Raw genomic sequence first — 21446 nt, 5'->3', positions numbered from 1 at the left:
TTTATTTTAATACGAAATAAAGTGGAAGGGAATGACAATGAAGTGATCAGATCACTGAAGCTCATGTTTTCGCTCTGTATTGTTTTCAATTAAATCAGTGTTGTATGTGTGTGTGCATACGCAACGCAAGATGGCGATTGAAGAACCAGGATTGTTGTGGTGGTAATAAAGTGGACCATGTAGCCGAAAGGTTGTGCGCGTCTACAATGGAAAACGACAATTTGTTTTCTAATTTCCATCAGTTGTGTCGTTTATGCTTGTCAAACACAAATTCAAAGATTCATGTCTTCGAAATTGAAGGATTTCGCCGTAATCTCAATCAGAAGATTTTAAATTGCCTTTCTTTAGCAGTAAGTGCATCTTCAACTGTGTCTGAAAAACAATAAATTGATTGTGTGTCTCATCCTGATTTTATGGCCATTGATTGTATGACAGAATGTATTTACAGAATTTATTGTTTTTATTTATTATTTATTTTTGTTTATTGAAAACTCTATACTAGAATGCTTCTACATGACAAATCTGAAAATACGTGGCTATTATGATTGGTTCATGTTTGGAGCCGGTATAATTAGAATGTAGTTTTTGACCCTTTTGTGGTTTCTCTTTTAAAGTTACAGTGACCTACATCAAAGTGGTTAACTGCATTTTCGAAATGCACAAAATTTGTTTGAGTATCGTTACAACAGCAAAGGCAACTCTAGCAATGCTAAAAGCAGACTTAACCTACTCACGAAAGCACCCACAACTAAAATTTGGATCTTTGCTAATTAGTACCTGGTTGAAATCAATATATCTGTTGCACATTATGCAAAATTTCGATTTTTCGTTTATTGTTAAGTTACCATGAAGTAATACTGTATAAGTTTGATCCCAGATACATGTGGTTAAGGCACATAGTGGTTCGGATCCCACTCTAAACTGTAGGCCCATTCGCGATTAGCTTTATTGTGCATAAAGTAAATGAGCAAGCAAGCTTGTCACAAGCTTTGGTGGGTACCCTTCACCCTCTACCCCCTCGAGAAAGTGGAACCTTTTTCATTTTGTTCACGGAGATGTGTTATGAAATAAAATGTCTGTTACCATAGCACGTTACCTTACCTTGAAGAAGAACAGCCCAAAGGCTTCACTCGAGAGAATATGGCACCCAACATGACATTCCACAACAGCAATTATAATTTTACATCATTAGATTTTTAGTTGATAACAAATTCTGATGTGTTCTGACGCTATTTTAGTGTGCATGCAAACGATTTTTACTAATAAGAAGCGGCGAAAGTACTCCAAGATGGCAGGTTTTTACTTATGTGGCCGGTATGAATGAAGAATATAGAGAATGTCTCTAATTACGTTAATATTTGGTATACTAACTAAATTTGGCCTTCTAATCACGAATCTGTTAAAATGCCGCGGACACGTGTAAAAATTGACGGGTAGCCCCACGAACGATGCACAGGTAGCACCAAAAACCATTCATGAAAAGCCCCACGAACCATTTTTGGCAAGGTTAGGTTAGGTTCGGTTACATTAGGCAAGCATAGTTAAAATTTTGTTCCTAAAACAACGCGAAAAAGCTTTTTTTTTAAAAAAAAAAAATCAACTTACATCAGCTTTTTTCACGATTTCCAGATGTGTCCACGGCATTTTACCAACAGATTCGTGATTAGAAGGCCAAATTTAGTTAGTATACCAAATATTAACAAAATTAAAGACATTCTCTCTATTCTACATTCGCTCCACATGGGCCATACTGTGGGATCAAATATCTCCTTTATTTGTGTTTTCTGTGCTGGAACCAATTTTATCCTACTACGTAAAACATCGAAATCTTTCAATTACAACAAAATTCAACACAATTCTCTAGGGGATACAGTGCGTTAACGGTGCCCTTTCGTGCTATCTGGGATGTAGATTTTTGAAAAGTTACTTTGTAAGTATTTGGTGGTAACTTTAATTGGATGATTACATACTTTTTTAACTCATCAAGCTCAAAAGTAAAGTACTTTACAATCAACAAATTACTTAATGCAACGAACACTGTGTTATTTGTTACAAATGGTACTGACTTTAATTTCTTTTTGCCGTAGGTTGCAGAACGAGATAATCTACCAAAATTTGTTTGTCATTGCTGTGTATCTCAGTTGGAAACGTTCCAGGAATTCCGAGAGACTTGTCACAAGTCATCAAAGCTGCTGATTACTTACTTAGCAAAACATGACTATGCTATTCCAGAATCTCTCTCAGATGTAAGTAACTCCTATTTTTGTTTGTTTAAATACATCTTTTCTACATCTTTACATTAATCTCAATATTTAAATGAGTAAGTAGAGTCGATGAAACTCTTTTGTTCGGCTCAAAACAAGGCTGAGTTTGAGTACAAGAGAGTGCATACAAAGACTTGCTGGGGTAGAGTTGGCTAAGTTTAGGCATGCACAGGAAAGTCAAATGAGGAAGAATGTCAAAATTTTGAAGAAGGAAAGAAAAGAAGAAAAAAAAGCAGTACTATTGACACACTTGGTTTTTTCACAAGGGTAACAAAGGGTTTGGTTTACATAGAACATACTTTGAACCTCGTTAATCCAGACTAATGGATGGGATAAGTTGACCGGTTTAACGAAAGTCCGGATTAAGTGAAATAACCTAAAAGAACAGTAGAAAGTGCATTAAAACTTCGTTTATAGCAACAAAACACGTTTATTATGGTGTATTTAAAGGACATAGGCCTAAATACACTATACAGTACAGTAAAATGTAAAGCAATACTGTGCAACGTACATACGTGATACCTAGAGGCACATATTTTTGGTAAAGAAGCAACATTTTGGTACAGAAACGGAATGAATTTTGGGTTCGAAAGCGGTAAATATAATAAAATTTCGCTGTTATAGCGGTACATAAAATTACATTTTGGTTTTAAAAAATGTGAATACTATAATCCTAAATTTGATTTAAAAAGTGAATTTACTACACAAAATAAACATATTCCTTCTAATAGCACATTTATGTCGTTACCAGAATATTACATTTATTCCTGTATAAAGGGGTCCATTTTTGCGTCTCAAGTCTTCACAGCAGAATTAATCAATTTTTAATTAATTGCATAACTTGCAGGATAATTCTGTTTTCAAAAAGTGTCATGTTGGTAAAGGTTTTCTAAGAAAAATCCCTTGCTTCTGCTGTACCTCACAAAGCAACTGTTTTACGACTAGTCAAACACCAACAAATGATCCCACAAATTGTTAAAAGTTGGTATTATTATTGAAGATTAGACACACACAGGAGATGTACTACGTAGAAATTTTCAGCAAAAAATTCAGGTTCGACCAGGACTCGAACCTGGTTCTGTGGCATACTGTACAATTTCTCTAGCTATTCATCTAGCCTGGCCTTGCCTGATTTCTCGCTGTTGCTGTTTTATCTGTGTCGAATCGTCTCTGCCAGTGCTACCACAACGAGATCTGTTGTCTTTGAAACACAGTAGACTTCGACATTGCCTGGTTCCTTCCAGAGTAGAGATGTTAATGCTTTTTTCACTGAAAATTTCTACGTAGTAGATCTTCAATAATTAACATCTCTACGCTGGGAGGGAACCAGGCAATGTCGAAGTCTACTGTATTTCAAAGACAACAGATCCCGTTGAGGTACCACTGGCAGAGAAGATTCCATGCAGGTAAAACAGCGACAGCGAAAAATCAGGCGAGGCCAGGCCAGCTGAGTAGCTAGAGAAATTGTACGATATGCCAGAGACCCAGGTTCGAGTCCTGGTCGAACCTGCATTTTCCGCAGAAAATTTCTACGTTGGTATATATTGTTGAAAATCAATTCTCAGATGTTTTCAGCAAATTAACAATATATTTTTTTAAAAAATGTAATTGCTTGTATTTGGATACATGCTAACATAAATTTATTAACCCAGTGATAGCATACATGATTGTTTAGTGCAGAAAACCTGGTGTAAATACCTCTTACGGTTTTCATGATATACATTTTCAAAGTTTGGGTTGTGTGACTTTTGAAACACACTGTAGTATGCACAATTGCTAGTAGGTAGTTTCCTGGCACCTGATTTCCAGAGCTGGCACCTAGCTTTGAAGAAAATTTTTCGAGCACTGACAATATGTTATTTCACATTTTGTTTTCATCAAAAAACAATTATGATGATGTGCCCAATGGACCTGGCTGTGCGTCACGCTTTTTTCTGCCTGTCCGGCTTATCAGGGTTCGGATTAACGTGCTTTTATTGTATAATGATAGAATATTGTTGCTTTTGCAGCAAGTGTTGTGCTTCAAGTTTGTTTTCTTTCTCTAACTTTGGAGCTGCGGTGGTGTATGTCAGTAGGGCGTCTCACTGCTGCGGGAGACCCAGCTACTATTCCCTGGATGGGTGATCTAAGGTTGGACTTTTCCCAGCCTTCTCCTTGCATAAAGTGGCGCTGGGGCTTACCCAGCCTCAAATCAACAGGTACCTAGGAGGTAAAGGCATCCAGAGTGTGATGCTGATCACATCATCCCCCAAATGGCCGAGAACAAGAATGTGTGGGTCCTGCCCCCACATTCCCTAAATGTGCCTTCATGTCATGACATGGTGCTATGCATGGGAAACTTTACCTTTTTTTTCCTTCTTTCAATTTAAGCATTTTTAGATTTTTTTTTGTTTTTGTTAACTTTGTCAATAATTAAACTTGAAGAAATGTTTTATGTATATGATCAAAAAGAAGACTTTCAGAATAGCATGCCCTTATGGGGAGGAAAGAGAACACTCCTACTTGAACTTTGATTAATGATCAGCTCCTATTTGGTGTCTGGAAAAAGATGATTACCTCCTCCTTGACATGTAAAAAATATTATTAGAGACATGATCACTTAAAAATGGATAACAATAATCTAACATCTGACCCCAAATTTAGAATTTGACAGATAAATATGATCTGGTGTTTGCTAGTCCTTCTGAATGGACATTTTCTTTCTTGGTATAGAGGGTGGGCCAACCTCTGGGTCTCAGTGGTTAGCACATGCTGCTATGTCAGCAGGAATCCCTGGTTCGAATCCCGGCCTGGGTGCTGTTTCAATTAATCACAAGTGGCAGAAAAGCTAAGCACAATAAATCAAATCGGTCAATGTACAGGGTTAGTCTTTAACTTCATAACAGGTTTAAAGTTTTGAAATAGGTACCAAATTGCATGAACTAGTAAGAATATTTCACTAAAGTGCACTGGGACGAGTTGAGAAGTGATCTTCTGAATGCATGGTGCTCGTTATAAAGTTACTCTGTTGTCCCTTGAAAAGGGTTGATTGATTTGGTCTTTTACGTCCACTTTATGCACTGTAAGGCTAATCGGGACTGGGTCCACAGTTGAAAGTGGGATTCGAACCACTACTTGCCTCCACCGGGTATCAAACCCGGGATGGCGACGATGCTACCACTGTGCCATCGGGGAGGCTCTCAGATTGTAAAGGATTCGAGCCACACCTCATTTGATGGGTCTCTTAATTGTGAGCATTTTTGTTTTGTAAGAAACATATTTGGATTTTGTAAATGGTTTCCCAATAATAATCTGGGGTAAATAATTCAGGCACTGGCCCCTTCTTGTCAGGAGGGTCATTTTTAGGTATTTTCTTTTAAAAAAAAAATGTGTCATTGCATGCTGAAACATAAGAAGTTCAACAATTTCTGTTTTGTCTGAATGTTATCTTGCGGTACTTACTCTGTGCTTATCTACCAGCGCAACAAAGCCTGTCTGAAAGTTGCAAAATGCAACATTGTCGAGTTTCTTATTCACAGTCCGTACAACACACCAAGGTGAAGAAGCAATTGTTAAATTGCTTGTCTTGGAATATATATACTATTTTCAATAAGCAGATTGAGTTTTGTATGAATTTTTGGGTCATTTTTCAAAAATTTTTAGGTTATCAAAATCGGGGCCCTGTCTATTACACTGATTTAATGATGCAGAAAACACACAAACGTTTAGAAACATATTCTATACCCGTTATTTTTAAATAAAAGGTAATGAAAATGTCTTCAACATACAGGGTGACCCAAAAAGGTAACCAAAACTTATACATGTTTTAGAATTTCGGTTACCTTCTTTTTGGCCTCCCTGTATTTTAGAATTGAATTTAAAAATTCAGGTGTCCAGTAAAGAAAATAATGTCACCTTGTATTTGTGTATCCCTGGAAATAATCTTAATGTTACTTAATTTTGTAACAGGTGAAGAACCTATAGAGTGACCACGAACAAAAGAACCTTCGTGCACCTTAGCCTCCATGCAGGTGTATGATACTCAGGAGTCACGGGTCTGCTCACGTTCTTTTGCGTGTGGTTCCTCTATGGCTTCGTCTTATTTTGCACTGCTAATATATGACTACTTTATCTTAGATATAAACAATGTAAAATTAAGCCAGTTCTTCTAAATTTCAGCACCGTGATCCATTGTATATGCCTTCAAGTTTGACCCCAAGGATAAGTTCAAGCTATGCCCTGAGTGACCCCGTGACGGAAGTAACTAGTTCAGAAATAGAGATAAAAGTAGAAGATGACTACGAGGAGGCAAATGTTGGCCAGGAAGCAGACAATTTGATAAACTTCAGTTACGAACAGATCGGCATTGAAAGTGACGATAATTCATCATCGGCTGATATCAAGCCCAGGCCATTGTCAATTCCAAGTTTAAACAGCAATTTGAACTCGGGTGAAGAGGTTATTTCTCTTTCGGACCAAGATCAGAATGTGGGAGAAAGTGAAGTGTTTGTTGAGGATCCCGTCGGCAGTCCCGGTTCATCCACGAGGCAAATATCTGAACCTGAAGATGATATTGGACCGAGTCTTACTTCCGAGTGGAACTACGAGGAGGACGGTAGCTGTGTCGTGCTGTGCGGTGAGGAAAATGGTGCACAAAGTTGTGAGTTTCCTGATAGTAACATTACGAGCATATACGACCCCTTGCAGTCAACCAGCGGTAGGCTATCCCCACCTCAGTTTAGCCATAGAGACGCTGATAGGGGACCGAATAGGTTTTATCTCAAGCACCCCACAGCCAGTAGCAATTACTTGATGGTTAAGAAGAAACTCGGTGGCAGTCGAGTGCGAAAAGTTCAAAATATAGTTCCACCATCACGTGTACGTACCAAAAACAGCCTGTTGCATAAGGTGAAACGCCCTGCTTTAGCGTCAGCAAAGGGACAGATTGGAAGTGTAAAGCACAGTCTAGAAATAAATCGTGGAAAGAGTGTGTTGAATGCAAAGAAAACATTCAAAAGATCATTTAAACGAACTGGTGGAACATCGGCTCTGAAAATCCGTCAAAGGTCAGGTGGATTTGGCAAAAGTAATGTTCCTGAACCAGAGGATGAAAACAGTAGGTATGTACTTTTTCTCACTCTACCTAACCTTTATAAAAGGTGGAAGGTATAATTTTTGCAGCTTTGCATGGTGACGAACGATCCTCTCGGAATGTTATCCCGGTTAGTTTGATACGCTTCTGAGATTTTGAGAACTAACGCCACCCATCTTCAGGGATTTAACCCAAGGGAATATTTTTATGCACCAATGTTTGTAGTGCAAATTCTGCCATGTGTTAAATTCTCGTCACATTATTGTGAGTCTGATAATGCATGCTCATAGTACCTATAAATATCTACCTTGATTATTTTGCAGTCTTAACAAAAAAAATATTTTTAAATTTTTTTTTGTTAACGGTTCTGATTGTTTTATGATTTCTCCTAGCACAAAGACTAATTATCGTAGAATTTTGGAAATCATTGTCACACAAAATTTGAACCTTCCTTAAATTGGACTTGAAAAAAGGTTATTTATGTTGAAAAAAACAACTTGAAAATTACCTTACGCACTTCTCATGGACAAGATATTCTCCGTCGACAAGCGACAGTAAATATCGTAGAAGCGTGGGGATGAATGTAGAAGTAAATCGGAACCTTAGTATAATGCATTTAGGGACTTTATTTTAATGCTAAGGGAACCAAATCTAACTTCCCTAACCTAACCACAAAAGCATATATTGAACAAAACCTTAAGTAATCGCTAAAACTCCGCAGTATGTGTTAACAGACGTACATCAAAATCAAACCATGTAAAAATTGCATTCATAGCATGATGAAATCGCAACAAGGAACTTGGGCCTTTTTTTTTCCTCCTCTGAACATTTAAAACTAGCAGTAAGTGATCTTTTAAGGTTAGTGTAAATAGCAATGAACTCCTCCCCTTTGCCATGTAAGAAGTTGATCACCACCTCCTTGACATCTTGAAAGAAGGTGATCACTCCTACTCCTTCCTCTGTGTTCAGCACAGGTGTTAACTTCTTCTTTGGTGTGTACAAAAAGGTGATCGCTTCCTCTTTGACTTCTAGAAAAGAGGAACAGTTCATCTGTATGTTGAGTTTTTGGCCTTTTAACCCCATTTTTATATACTTGTGTTTCGGAGACTGATTCTGTCTCCACCCTTCGAGTGAATCGTTGTATGCTTTGTTGCAACTATTGAGTAAATATCTACAACAGAAAATAGGATTATGACACCACAAATATTTTGCAGATATCTGCTCAACAGCAATAGCACACATGATGATTCACTTTTGATTGTTGTAGAAGCAATACTAATACATATGCATGTGATGATCACTGGTTAATCATTTTGCACAATTAGAATTAGTTCATAAATATTTCGAATTATAACAAGAAGGGGAAGATACAACTTCTGTGGGTTTATATATTAGTAAAATAACTAAGCAAGATGCAGTTCCACTATTACCTGTATTCCAATTTCATTACATCCATTGCTATATAATGACTATTGATTTTTGTTGCTATAGAAACATCAGAATTCCAACTATAACATCATATATAAAGCATTTAGCGCAAATGAATAACATATAGGTTAACGTTGTACAAAGTAATTATTATACATTTCTTTTTGCCATTCATAGAAAGTGACTTGTATAATATGAAATTAATAATTTGAATAAACATATAATTATATTGTGCGGATCCACAGGACCATCACATGCACTAGAATTGAGACTTGTTTTTTTGGAGTGGTTTTGTAATTTTTCTGTGTGTATTTGTATGGAAGTGTCTTACAAACTGTTTTTTTTTTCAGCTATTCAGGCAGAACTGGTTCCAATCAAATTTCCCTTAATGACGAGGAAAATAACGTCATTGCTCCAAGTGCGATTGGACGTTACGTTCAGAAGAAGGGCAAGAACTTCATATGTAGACTTTGCGGTCAGACGTATGTTAAGTACTATAGTGTAATCATCCATGTAAAAGGTCACATACGGGATAGAATTCACGTGTGTGCATTATGCAGAAAGGCATATACAACAGCAGCGAACTTGAAACGGCATCTGATTTCTCATGCAAAGAAGAGTTACGTGTGTAAAATATGTGGAGTGAATCTCAAAGAGAAACAACTCTATTTGGAGCACATGCAGCAACACTCCATTGAGGATGTACCAGATGAGAAGCAGTTGCCGTTTTCATGCAATGAGTGTGGGGAGAAGTTTTCCGAGGAAGAAGAACTTAAGTCACACCTCGAAATCCACGACGAAAAGAAATGTATTTGCAATGTCTGTGGGAAAAAGTTTGAACAGGAGAAACTTCTGAATGTCCATCTCCAAACGCACAATAATCAGAACCAGTGCGACGTTTGTTCAAAGATTTTCTCCACAAGGAGCAATATGCTTGAGCATAAGAAGATCCATATGAACATTAGAAGATTTCTTTGCCGAAATTGTGGGAAGCGATTCAGAAGACGGGACCATCTCAGATCGCATCTAACTATGCACTTGAAGATGAAACCTTTCATGTGCGATAAGTGCAACAAGTGTTTTTCAAGTAAAGAGTTACTGGATGAGCATTTGGCAAGGCATGCGCAGAAGAAGGCTTATCCATGCCCCCAATGTAAGGATGTGGCATTTGAGAGAAAAGATTACTTTGTTAGGCACATGAAGAACCATTCAGAGGGCAGGGACCACTTTTGCAAGCTGTGCAAGAGAATGTTCGCAAAAATTGAGGAATTCACGGCACACATGCAGAAACACAACGGAAAACTTGACTCCATGCAAAAGTGTAAATTGTCTGATGTCAAGAAGATATGCAAAAAGTGTGGAGTGCCTGTTCCCAAAGAACAGTTCAGAGACCACATGAAAGTTCAACACAATATTGAAGAAAGTTTCACGTGTAAACAGTGCAAGGATGTTTTTACATCACGGAGCGATCTTATTAAGCATTTACGAACTCACACGAAAGTGAAACCAATGCAACAGAGTGCAAAGGAAGACTCGACTCAGTGGCCATGTACAGAGTGTGGGAAAATATTCAGTTCAAATGTCAACCTGAAACGACACATGTTCTACCACACGGGAATTAGCGAAAGGTCTGTCAAAGAAGCGGAGCGGAAGGGAAAGCTGAATCCAGTGCTCAAAATAAAGGATTCGTCAAACCCTGTGAAGAAACTTAACTTTACAAAGGTTCCCACGGTTACATCGGGACCAGTTTCAAATAAAAAATTCAAGTGCAAGACATGCCCGAAAGCTTTCTATCATAGGATCCGTCTAGTCCAACATTTGCTCCAGCACATTCAAGATCAGAAAAATGCCGCAGACGTGCCACAGGCAGATGTGGAGGTTCTGGACATGGTCCAATCAGATGCGAGTACAGTTCATAAGTGTGGTCTGTGTGATAGAACTTTTGGTTCTGAAGAGCTTCTTAATTCCCACGTTGATTCTGAAACTAGTGAATCGGCATGTGCCCAGCTGAGGGTAATTGAGGGAAACCTTCAGACTTCAGATGCACCAATTGACGACCTAGATGGACTTTTTCCATGCAAGAAGTGTGGTAGGAAGTTCACAACAAAATCAAAACTTAATGGACACATGCACGTACATGCAGCAAATTACAAGAAGAGAAGTAAATGGACATTTGGTGTGAAGAGCAGAAAACACATCTGCCTTGTGTGCGGAGAAAAGTTTCAGAATGCAGCTCAATTGTGGTTGCACAGAAGGAGTCACAAGCAGAACGAAACAACTTACGGCGAAAATATTACTGACGATTCAAGTGTGCATCCGGAAACTGAGTCTGTGGAGCAGTTAGACACACGGGAAGAAAAATATCCTTTAGAAGTAAAATCAGTTGATGGTGTAGTACCTTTAGAAGATTCGGAGAAGAATGCCACCATGCCAACACAGGGAAACGTGAATTATCCTGCAACAGGAACCCTTAAGAAGTGCCAAGTGTACATTCCTGGAAGTCAGAAGTTTGGTTGCAACGTGTGCGGAAAAGTTTTTGACCAGTATTTACAACTACGAGGACACTCTCGGATCCACAGTCCAAACTACAAAAGAATACCCAAGTGCAGTATATGCGACGAGATATTTCCAAACTGCGTGAAACTGCGACAACATATGCGAACACACAGCCTGAAATACAAATTTAAAGAAACTGATTGTAAAGTTTGCGGAAAAGTATTTGATACGTATCAGAAATTGAATGGCCATATGCATATTCACGGTCCTAGCTATAAGAAAACTGGATTGGGTATTGTGAACGAGAATGGTATAGATTCAGTTTCTGTAGATGATGAACTTGCGAGCAGCACCAAGGACAGTGAAATGCTAGAGGGTGTAGAACCATTACCTCGTGATGATGACAATGTTTCTAATCTGGGCAGCGAAGATGCAAAGAGTGAAAACGATCATGAGGCTGGAAAAAGAGTGAAACGAAGATGTGTTAGTGACAGTAGCTGCAGCAAGTATGTCGAAGACAGCAGCGACGTGGATGGAAGTGTGAAAGAATTCCCTTCCCGTCGCAGAGCCATGAAGAAGAAACAGCATTACAAGGTGGTTAAAGAGTCCGAGAACTGTTATCCTTGCGAGATATGTGGAAAGATATTCTACAAAGTGCGGCAGCTTACAGGACATCTACGAATACACGGCAGTTTCTACACCCACCTAAAATATGCTGTCGGTAATAGCAAATATAAGTGTGAAAAATGTGAGAAAATATTTGACAGTGCATCTGTATTCAGGGACCATCTACAAGAGCATGGAGAGGTTGTTGATGGTAAGCTCAAGTCTTCGCTAGAGGACAACAGCATTAAAGATGACGAGTCTGACTTCGTGGATGTAGATACCGTGGAGGACATTCCTGGGAAGGATTATAGTGAGGATGTTATAAACTTTCCGGATCCCAAAGTTAAAATGGTTTCTAATGAGTGTGCCACTGTGAATAACGAAAAGAAACTTGTGAAGTCTGAATTAGATTCTGCTGCAGAAAAAACGGTGAAGAAACCAAAACGACCAAAAGAAAATAAACTAGCAACAAAGTCGAAAGTCAAAGGAGTGTTGCCAGAAGTGACGGAAGACCCTGAAAAAAAGAAAACAGTGGTGCGCAGTCCTACAAAAATTAAAATATTCAGTTGCAAAATTTGCGGGGAAAAGTTTATGAATGTTGATAAATTCAAGCAGCATAAAAAACTCCACAATCCTTCCAGGGCTCGTTGCGTTTGTAAAGAGTGTGGGAAAACTTACGCCAACTCAAGCTGCCTATATAGGCATATGGTTATTCACACGGGATTTAAAAAACACGTTTGTCAATTCTGTAATAAATCATACTTTCGACAGGATCAGCTGAAAGCCCATGTTGAGATGCATATGAAAACTCTGCTCGGGTAAAAGTTCACAAACGTTAATAACTTCTATGTGCCATTTCAAAAGCTCATATCATTAAGCTACAATGCTTGTTCAGCTTTCAAATATCATGCTTTGATCTCACAGGGATGTGTGTGAGTAGTGAAGAAACAGATTGCTTTGCATTTTGAACAGTATTGAACATGGGAGCCACGCAGTTGAAAACATTTTCACATTAGGGTTTCCTTCATGTTCCTGCAGAAGTGTGGTTTGTTGTGAGGCTAATGAACATATTTTGGAATAGTGGTGCTCTCTACAGAAGGATTTGTAACAATTACGCTACCAGGATTTTCCTAAGGTAAGATATATTATTATTTTATCATAGGTAGTGCATGAAATAATTATGGTTATTACTAGGGGACCGTTGACCTGTACCCCCATCGAGACATTGTCACGTACCGATATAAGTAGTATATTGCATGGCTCATCATATTATTTGATTTTAAGCGTATTAGCTTAGTAAAAACAGTTATTTTGGTGATATAAAGCCCAAATTTCATTGATGTTAATGTAATTTTCTTTCATTTAAGACTTGCATGAAAAATCAAGCATCAATACAAACTTCGGTAATGATGGAAATTGAATATTATGATAATTATCACTTACGGTACTTATACAGAGTTACTTTTAAGTACTTACGATTGCAATGCATTGAGAAATAAAAACAACGATAGTAAAATTTTTGGCAAAATTTGCAAGATTATTTGGGTTTGTACACATGCGTATGATAATTTGGAAGCAAATATAAGCAAAATAAACGCATTTTGAGTAGAAATTAGTCATAAATTTGTCAATTTGCCCAGAAAATGTCTTATTTCATCCTACACATGAAAAAATTGTTTTTATGTAGCAAGCCTTTCTATAGTTGTTTTCACGTTCAGAAGACACAATGGGCTCTTACGGGCAATGCTTTTCTTATGGGAAATATGAGCGCACTGTTGTGAAATTTCTCGATTTACAAATTTAGCTTACGTAAAATCGGTTCCTGCAGTTTTGCAGGAAATTTTGTAGAGAATACGATGGTGAGCACAAAAAAGTGGTAACTTGTTTACGTATTTTGAGATAAATTAAAAATGCAAATTTTCTGTGAAAACAAAATTTTTACATTGTTTTCATTCCTAACGTTGAAACATGCCATAAAATTGAAGCATTCATTATGAAAAAAATTGACACGGTTTTCTAATTGTCATAGGTGATGGTGGTGCTCAGAATTTATCAATACTTTAAAGTATATTCGCATTAAAAAATATTTAAATAAAGTATGTGGAGATTTTTTATATTCGTGCAGTAGAAAATGTCGTCGCTGGCAATTTTTTGTTCTGTAATTCCAAGTAAAAACTTCCAGCGACAAAGTTGTGAAGAAAATAATGAAATTATTTTTTATAACCACTCAAAGGTTCCCAGAAATATTACTTCCATGCATTTGGAGTTTCTTTTTAACCCGAACCGCGCGCGAAGTAAGGGGACGTTGTCTGGCCATCTTGAACTGACTCACCACAGCATTCCGGCTAATCACCACCAAGTTTTCGAGTTGTTATTTTATTTCCATTCAGTAAAAATATTAACTTCATTCAGTTTGTTATAATAGAATTGCAATTACTTAAATTTAATAATTGACAATTATTTCCAGTGCTGCTGTTGTGAGCAACATTAGTGCTGTCGCAAATACACGTTGTTTTTGTTTACATTACTGTCGACATTAATACTGAAATGAAGATCACCTTTCAGTTTCCAACGTACACATAAATTCATGGACAATAATGAATTTATATATGTATATGTAACACATTACCATATCTCAATGTTATTCTATGAAATAATTACAGAGAAAGGCGAATGAATATTAAATGTGCTTGTGTATTAAATTAAATCTAATGGGAAAATTACATGCTAATGAATTGTAATGTTCACAGTATAATATTAATATTAATAATTATCATTATATATATAAAATATGTAACACATTGTGAAGGAAGCTCATCATTTCCCGACGACATGAGCTAGTGCTCTATTGGCAACACTGTACGGTTTCTCCATAAGCACCGTTGTGTCTTCTGAACGTGAAAACGACTTTGTGAGAAGAATCTATAAAATACGGGAAAAACTTTTTTCCGCCGAGGGTAAAAACATTTTATCAAACTTTTTATGTTGTAAATTAAATTAAAAAACATAAGTTTAGATGAGTAAATATCCATTTATTGTATTAAATATGCATCACAGTAAAAATTATAACAAGATGTGGTAAAAATTAATATTTTGTACAAGAAAAATTATCAAAGTTTATATTCTGTGACAATGGTGAAAAAGTATCGCATTTGGATACACTGATGAGAGCAAAAGACAAGATAGCAGCTCAAGTGACAAAATATGATGAAATATGTTTGTTATAAGTCATGCTAAAAGTTTAGCAGTAGTAAAAAGTTGTATATAATGCTGAGAATGCTGTTATAACTTAAATTGCAGCATAATATATGTAAATTTTGTCACAATATCAATTTGATGACAATGTCAAGGTGATCGAATGTAATTTTTTTTTAGGAATACTGGGCCAAAGGAGGAAGGGGCGGTTATGACCCCTTCCCACCCGGGCATGCCACTGACTTTGAGTCTTGTCAAAATAGTGCACTTATTATGTTGGGAACTGACAAATCTTGCTAGAAATTTCATAATTCTTCATGGATGTATTCCAAGCTATGGATTCGAGCTGTTCCTCAAATTAATCGGCAAAAGTGATCATATTTTCACAGGCTAAAACATATTAAAAGTTTGGTAACCTAAAATGAAATAAAAAGATGTACTAAAAATAATACAAATTGAAAATTGTATACTTAAATCTAATTTGTAAAAATCTGAAGTAGTTTCATACTGTGAATTAATTGGATATATAACTGATTCATATTTCATCATCATCCTTTGCTGTTTCCTGCCTCTGGCTGGGTTGGCATAGAAGTCAAGCCTCTCCATTTTTTTGCCGGTCTTCCTTTAATGCACTCCACATTCTGCTCTTTCCACCAACATCTTTGTCTCCCCCTTGGCCTTACTCCCACTTCTTGCGCATGGTAAGCTCGTACTGGCAGTCTTTCTGCATCCATCCTCTTCATGTGTCCGAACCATCTCATCTGTGCCTGATCCATCCTGTCCTGAAGCTTCACCACACCCACTGTCTGTCAGATCTGCTCATTTCTTATTCTATCCCTTCTAATCTTCCCCAATATACTCCTTAAAAATGTCATCTCCACTGTCTGCATCTTTCTTTTGTCATTGTCCAAGTCTCTGCTCTGTACGTAATTATTAGCACATAGTATGTGTTATATATTACCTTCCTGCATTTCATAGGTACATCCCTGTTCCATATTAATCTTCGAACACTTTGATATAATCCACCACCCATTTGTCCTCTTCTGTTTACCTCCTCATCTATTCTTCCACTTCTCTCAATTATGCTTCCTAGATACTTGAAGCTCTCCACTACCCTCAACTCTTCCGTGTCCATCTTTATTCTTGGTTCATTTCTGGCTCTGTTTCTTATTGTTATTAGAACCTCACTCTTTTCTGCACTGAACTTCATTCCTGCTCTTCTGATTTCCTCATTCCAACTATCAAGCTGTCTATATACTTCTTCTTCCCTCTTTCCCCATATTACTAAGTCATACTTATGTGAATCAAATATGATTTGTATATGTAGAAGATAAGTTATAGATTATTTGACTTAAATTTGTCTTTAGTACAGTGTGTTTCAAAAGTTGCACAACCCAAACTTTGAACATTTATATCATGAATGCTGTAAGATATATTTACACCAGGTTTTCTGCATTATAAAGCCTCATCCATTGAGATATTTTTCAATGCCTAACGTTATCACTTAACTTCATACAGAAAATTATATAATTTTCCAGGGTTAATTTTTTCCAGAAATGCACTTTTGAGTGAGAAATTATCAAAGGGCCATAATTAGACGTCTGATAATGGATGCCATATGAATCTGTCATTTGGGATCAATATTGATCATGTGCAGCATTTGATGGATTTATGTCTTGCGATTTTATGGGTTCAGTGAAAAAGTGCAATTTTTAGGACATATCTCGCATTAAATTTAGAGATTCATATTTTGAGTTTGAAACTACATGGTTGATGATATTTTATAAGCTAGATTTTTATGAGAATCAAGTTGTAGCTACTGTGATTGAAAAGTTATAGTATGGTACGTGTAAGTAAAAACCTGCCATCTCGGATATTTTCCGCTGCTTTTTTATTGGTAAAAGCCATTTGTATGCACACTCAAATAGCAAAAGAACACATCGAAAATAACTATCAGTCCCAAACCTAATGACGTAAAATTATAGCTGCTCTTGTGGAATGTCACGGATGCTATATTCGCTTCCGCGAATCCTTTGGGCTGTTCTGCTTCATGGTAAGGTAACACGGAAAGGAAAGTAAGGAAATACGGAATTTCTAAATTTCACGTAAGTAATATGTATCAATAACCCATCCACGAGCTAAAAATATATGAAAACATTCGTACTGGTAATATAATGAAGAAGTATGAATGTGAAAGATTAGTTTACACTATCAGACTGCAGAGATCCAGTCAGTAGGGCATCTTGGTTGCCATGTTGGAGATTGTGTTCAATTCCTAGGGTGAGAATTTTTCGTGCATAAAGTTGTAGGGGGAAAGTAGTCCTGCATGGAACCACTTTTGCTTCCTCTCAATCCTTCAAGCCCCTTTACCCCCCCCCCCCCCACCTCTCGCTCCACCCGAGCATCCTGCACTTGCTATAGAATGATTGGCAGGTGTTATCGCCATGCTCGAGATTGTCTGTTACTACAGAACCAAATAAGTAGCACTGTCAACCTACATGAAAGGAATCTACTCCATATAATTTTAAATCTAAGTTAATCTAGTGTTGTGTGCTATGGTGGAACATACACAATATCTGTAACATGCACCTGAAGTGGGTACAAACTAGAGATAGCCACAACATCCGGGTAACGGATATCCAGATTTCAATTACCCATTTTGAATGCAATGGATAATCTGAATATCCTAATAATTTGGAGATTACATATTTGTAGAGAATCTGTACAGTGAAATACAAACGTGACGAATATAAGAGTATGTGGATAGCCTGTAAAATGGATAAACAATAAAACTGTCTGGATAATGCACACATTCGGATATCTAGACATTTAAGATAATCCAAATATTGGATATCTAGATAATCTGGATAATCCAAATATCAAATATCCAGATAAAATGTTATCTGGATTTGGCCATCCCTAGTACAAACTTCGAAAACAGGAGGCTCTTGCCTCTATGGGTAAAATTTAACACTGATCACAAGTGTGTTCACAGACAGCAGTGAATGTAAATGTCTTGCAGTAAAAAAAAGGTAAAGTGTTCCCCTGTGCTTAGCACCACGCCATGAAGGCGTATAGGGGGTGTGGGGGTAACGCCCCACACTTTCTTGATCCGGTCGTGAGTGGGGGTGATGTGATCAGCATCACGCCCCTGACCGCCTTTACCCCCCAGGGTTTCCCCCAGGTACCCATGTTATTCGACGCTGGGTAGGCGCCGGGGCCGCTTCCACCGTTAGAAAAGTTCCCGGATTTGAACCGGCCGGGGATCGAACCCGGGACCTTTAGCATGGTAGTCAGACGCGTTACCGACTGAGCCACCGCGGCCACAAAATGTCTTGCAGTGCTTTTTATAATTATTTGTTGTAAGAAAAACAAATGTCAAGAAATGTCAGATCATCAGATAAATATATTAACAAGTAATTGTTAGCAAGGTCCTCGTAACTGGTTGTGATCAAGGAGCTTACAGTTAGTGATAAACGTAAGCTCACAGTTTGCACTCAGCTTTATTTACTTTCTTTTTCTCTGATGTGACAATATTCACAGTGAGCCTAAAAGAAATGGATTAAATGCTTTATAAATCATTGTTTTATCAGCAAGCATTTAGTACTGTTTTATAGAGAAAGTCTTCAAGTTTACGACCTTCACTTTTTGTTTGTTTTCATAATGTCAGCATCACGTGAGCACCCTTCACGTCAGTGAAGCAATATGGCTGTTAGCCAGGTAGAAAACGCTTTCTGTGTTCTTGAATATAATTGATGTCTGTCATCTTACAAAAGGGTCACACATAGAACGTATGTAACTTATTCATGGTGGATGCAGTAAACGCGGTTCAAAATTACTTACGTGAAATTTAGAAATTCCGTATTTCCGCATTGCAGAATTTGATGTTAAATCCTATTAATTTCGAAGATCCTCTAAGGGTACGGCATCTGGGGTGGAGATTAAATTGTGCAACATGGAAATATGGAATTACTAAATTTCACGTAAGTAATATTTCTAAATTTCACTTAAGTAATATGTAACTTAGTCATGTAAACTTCAAGACATACTTTTCCAACCATGGAAGTATTTCAGCCTTGTTATTAAAACTCTTGTTTCTGTGAAATTTTGAAACTGTCTATTTCTTTGAGACACACCCTGTATTATATTCCTGTATTATATTCCTTTATGTTACTGCATAAAAGATTTGTTTTACTTCCCGTTCAGTGCGTCACGTATTCCCAAAGGAGAAATATAGGATTGTAGTCCCATATTATTTACAGTACATGGTATTGTGAGGCTTTTGAATATGTTTTATCCACTAACTTGACTAATATGTACTCATTGTTTTCCAGTGTATAACCTTGCAACTGAATGGCTGTTCACTTTCAGCGATTTGAGGCAAATTCCATCAACAACATAGCAGCTACATTAATTTTGTAATTATCAGAGTGAAAAATATTTTCAACTGTTGTAAGTTTGTTTGTATGATGTGGTGTTTTAGTACAATGATGAAGTGATCACCATGTTTGGAAACTGTTGAGCATTTGAGTGATATTAGCAGTGAGGGTTTTTGTGTGTGTGTGTGTGTGTGTGTGTGTATATATATGTACGTATGTGTTAAGAGAATGAAGTTTATTTATAGGTCCTTAATATAGCAGTGTGCTGGTATATATTTATCATGTGATATTTGTATAGGTTTGTGTTGAGTATTATATGTACATAAACATTACTATGAAAGCAATGTATACTAAAAAATTATAATATTTTACTTCAAGCCACCCCTGATGATTTAGCATGGATAAAAGTAAAATATTCCATACCATGTTAAAAGACTGGATTATGCGTGGGAGGGATGTATGAATGCTTGTGTGAACTTAAAAGTATTAATGTATTTGGATAAATGTAGTATTTTATTTGGCTGGATGTTCTCTGTATGGATTTTTCTTTGCATAACTACATGTATTTTCATTATTTCCTTCCATTAATAATAAACTTAATATATACAGGGTGTCATTTTAATGGCGCCCACGGACCACGGAAACGTATAGAGGACATCAAAACAAACAAATTTTCTCAGTAACATTTTTCTCGTTGGAGCGTCGTTTCGGAGCTACAGTCGTTCAAAGAAGCCTGTTTTGCCGCCTGAATGCTGGCAACCCAACACAACATTTGATAGCATTTGTGGCGTCATATCCCGTCGTGAAGCGATGCGGTACAGGGTTGCCAGGAACACACATATTCTATGAAAAATGACATAGCTAAAATCAGCCACATTATGTACTGTAAAACAAAACTGAAAACTTGTTTTGTAACTTAAATACGAAAAATGGTAGAAAGAAAATATAATTCAAGTGGAAGTGGTCATATCGAATATTGACTCAGCTTGTATGTCAAATATTTGCAAATCTAGTTACCAAATTGGCATCTACAATTTAGTCTATCCACTTCGTCCTTCTGATACTAGTTTTCTGTGACACATGAACAGATGACAAAATAGAAATGAAAGAACTCAGGGCTATAAGTATAGTAATACAAGATATCCGACGACTGTGTTTATCTATGCACCGGATACACATGTAATAGTTTGCAACTGTGAACAGGACACTATATTCGTTACTGATTCATGATTACGTTGTTACTGTGGTTGTTCGTGTTCTAGCCGTAATGTAACAACGTGAACCTCGGATACTTCCGTTATCACCACAAAGAATCTGGACACAAACCTGTAGATATCAACCTTGCAATGAGATTTGCAAATATAACTGACATGTAGCTGGGCGTAAACAGTCACATGTAAGCTGTAGGCCCAATAACATTTATTGTTGTTGATATTTGACATGAAGGCTGAGACAAAATCCGATATTGACACTTCATTTTGAATACGTTGTTACCATTTCTCATATCGTTGATTCACTTCCTCCTTCCCCTGAGATGACTGCTGCTCTTCTGGCTGGTAGGCTATGATGTTCGGTCTTCTGGACACGTTTCTCGCTTCGTTTTACAGCTAATAATGTGGTTTGTCATTTTTCATAAAATTTGTGTGTTCCTTGCAATCCTGTCGTGCGCTGTTTCGCCACAGGAAATGACGTAACAGATACGATCAAATGTTGTGTTGGGTTGCCAGCATCCAGGCGGCAAAACGGTCTTTTTTGAACAGCTGTAGCGTCGAATCGACGCACCAACGAGAAAAATGTTACTGAGAAAAGTTGTTTGTTTTGATGTCCTCTATACGAATCTGTGGTCGCCATTAAAATGACACCCTGTATATATATTGTAATATGTTAAAATATATGAACAAGAATTTTGCCAGTAATCAGTATTCATTAATCCAAATAATGTTGGAGGATGGCTCAAATACTCACATTTGTTATGTACAGAAATCTCAAGAATACAAAAATTTTGGA

The 21446-nt window shown here is 37.2% G+C and overlaps 1 protein-coding gene across 1 annotated transcript; it reads left to right on the top strand.

Moving 5' to 3' along the window:
- Positions 1 to 125: 125 nt before the first annotated feature.
- LOC145999555 (uncharacterized) lies at positions 126 to 21182 on the top strand. The gene is made up of 5 exons (XM_083136559.1): positions 126 to 350; positions 2088 to 2246; positions 6423 to 7363; positions 9114 to 13000; positions 19395 to 21182. The coding sequence occupies exons 1-4, from the start codon at positions 207 to 209 to the stop codon at positions 12685 to 12687; spliced, it is 4818 nt and encodes a 1605-aa protein (XP_082992685.1). The 5' UTR covers positions 126 to 206; the 3' UTR covers positions 12688 to 13000; positions 19395 to 21182.
- The last annotated feature ends 264 nt before the right edge of the window (positions 21183 to 21446 follow it).

This window comes from Lepisma saccharinum, chromosome 15 (genome assembly GCF_977018435.1).
Source record: "Lepisma saccharinum chromosome 15, izLepSacc3.1, whole genome shotgun sequence".
Taxonomy (NCBI): Eukaryota; Metazoa; Arthropoda; class Insecta; order Zygentoma; family Lepismatidae; genus Lepisma; species Lepisma saccharinum.
This window is presented reverse-complemented; position numbering and strand designations above follow the sequence as displayed.

What these genes read in the sequence shown, in the direction of transcription:
- LOC145999555 (XM_083136559.1), top strand. Translation starts at nt 207, where the DNA reads ATGGAAAACGACAATTTGTTTTCTAATTTCCATCAGTTGTGTCGTTTA. An exon ending in TAAATTGCCTTTCTTTAGCA is followed by an intron (nt 351 to 2,087) that starts GTAAGTGCATCT and finishes TTTTTGCCGTAG; the next exon opens with GTTGCAGAACGAGATAATCT. An exon ending in CCAGAGGATGAAAACAGTAG is followed by an intron (nt 7,364 to 9,113) that starts GTATGTACTTTT and finishes TTTTTTTTTCAG; the next exon opens with CTATTCAGGCAGAACTGGTT.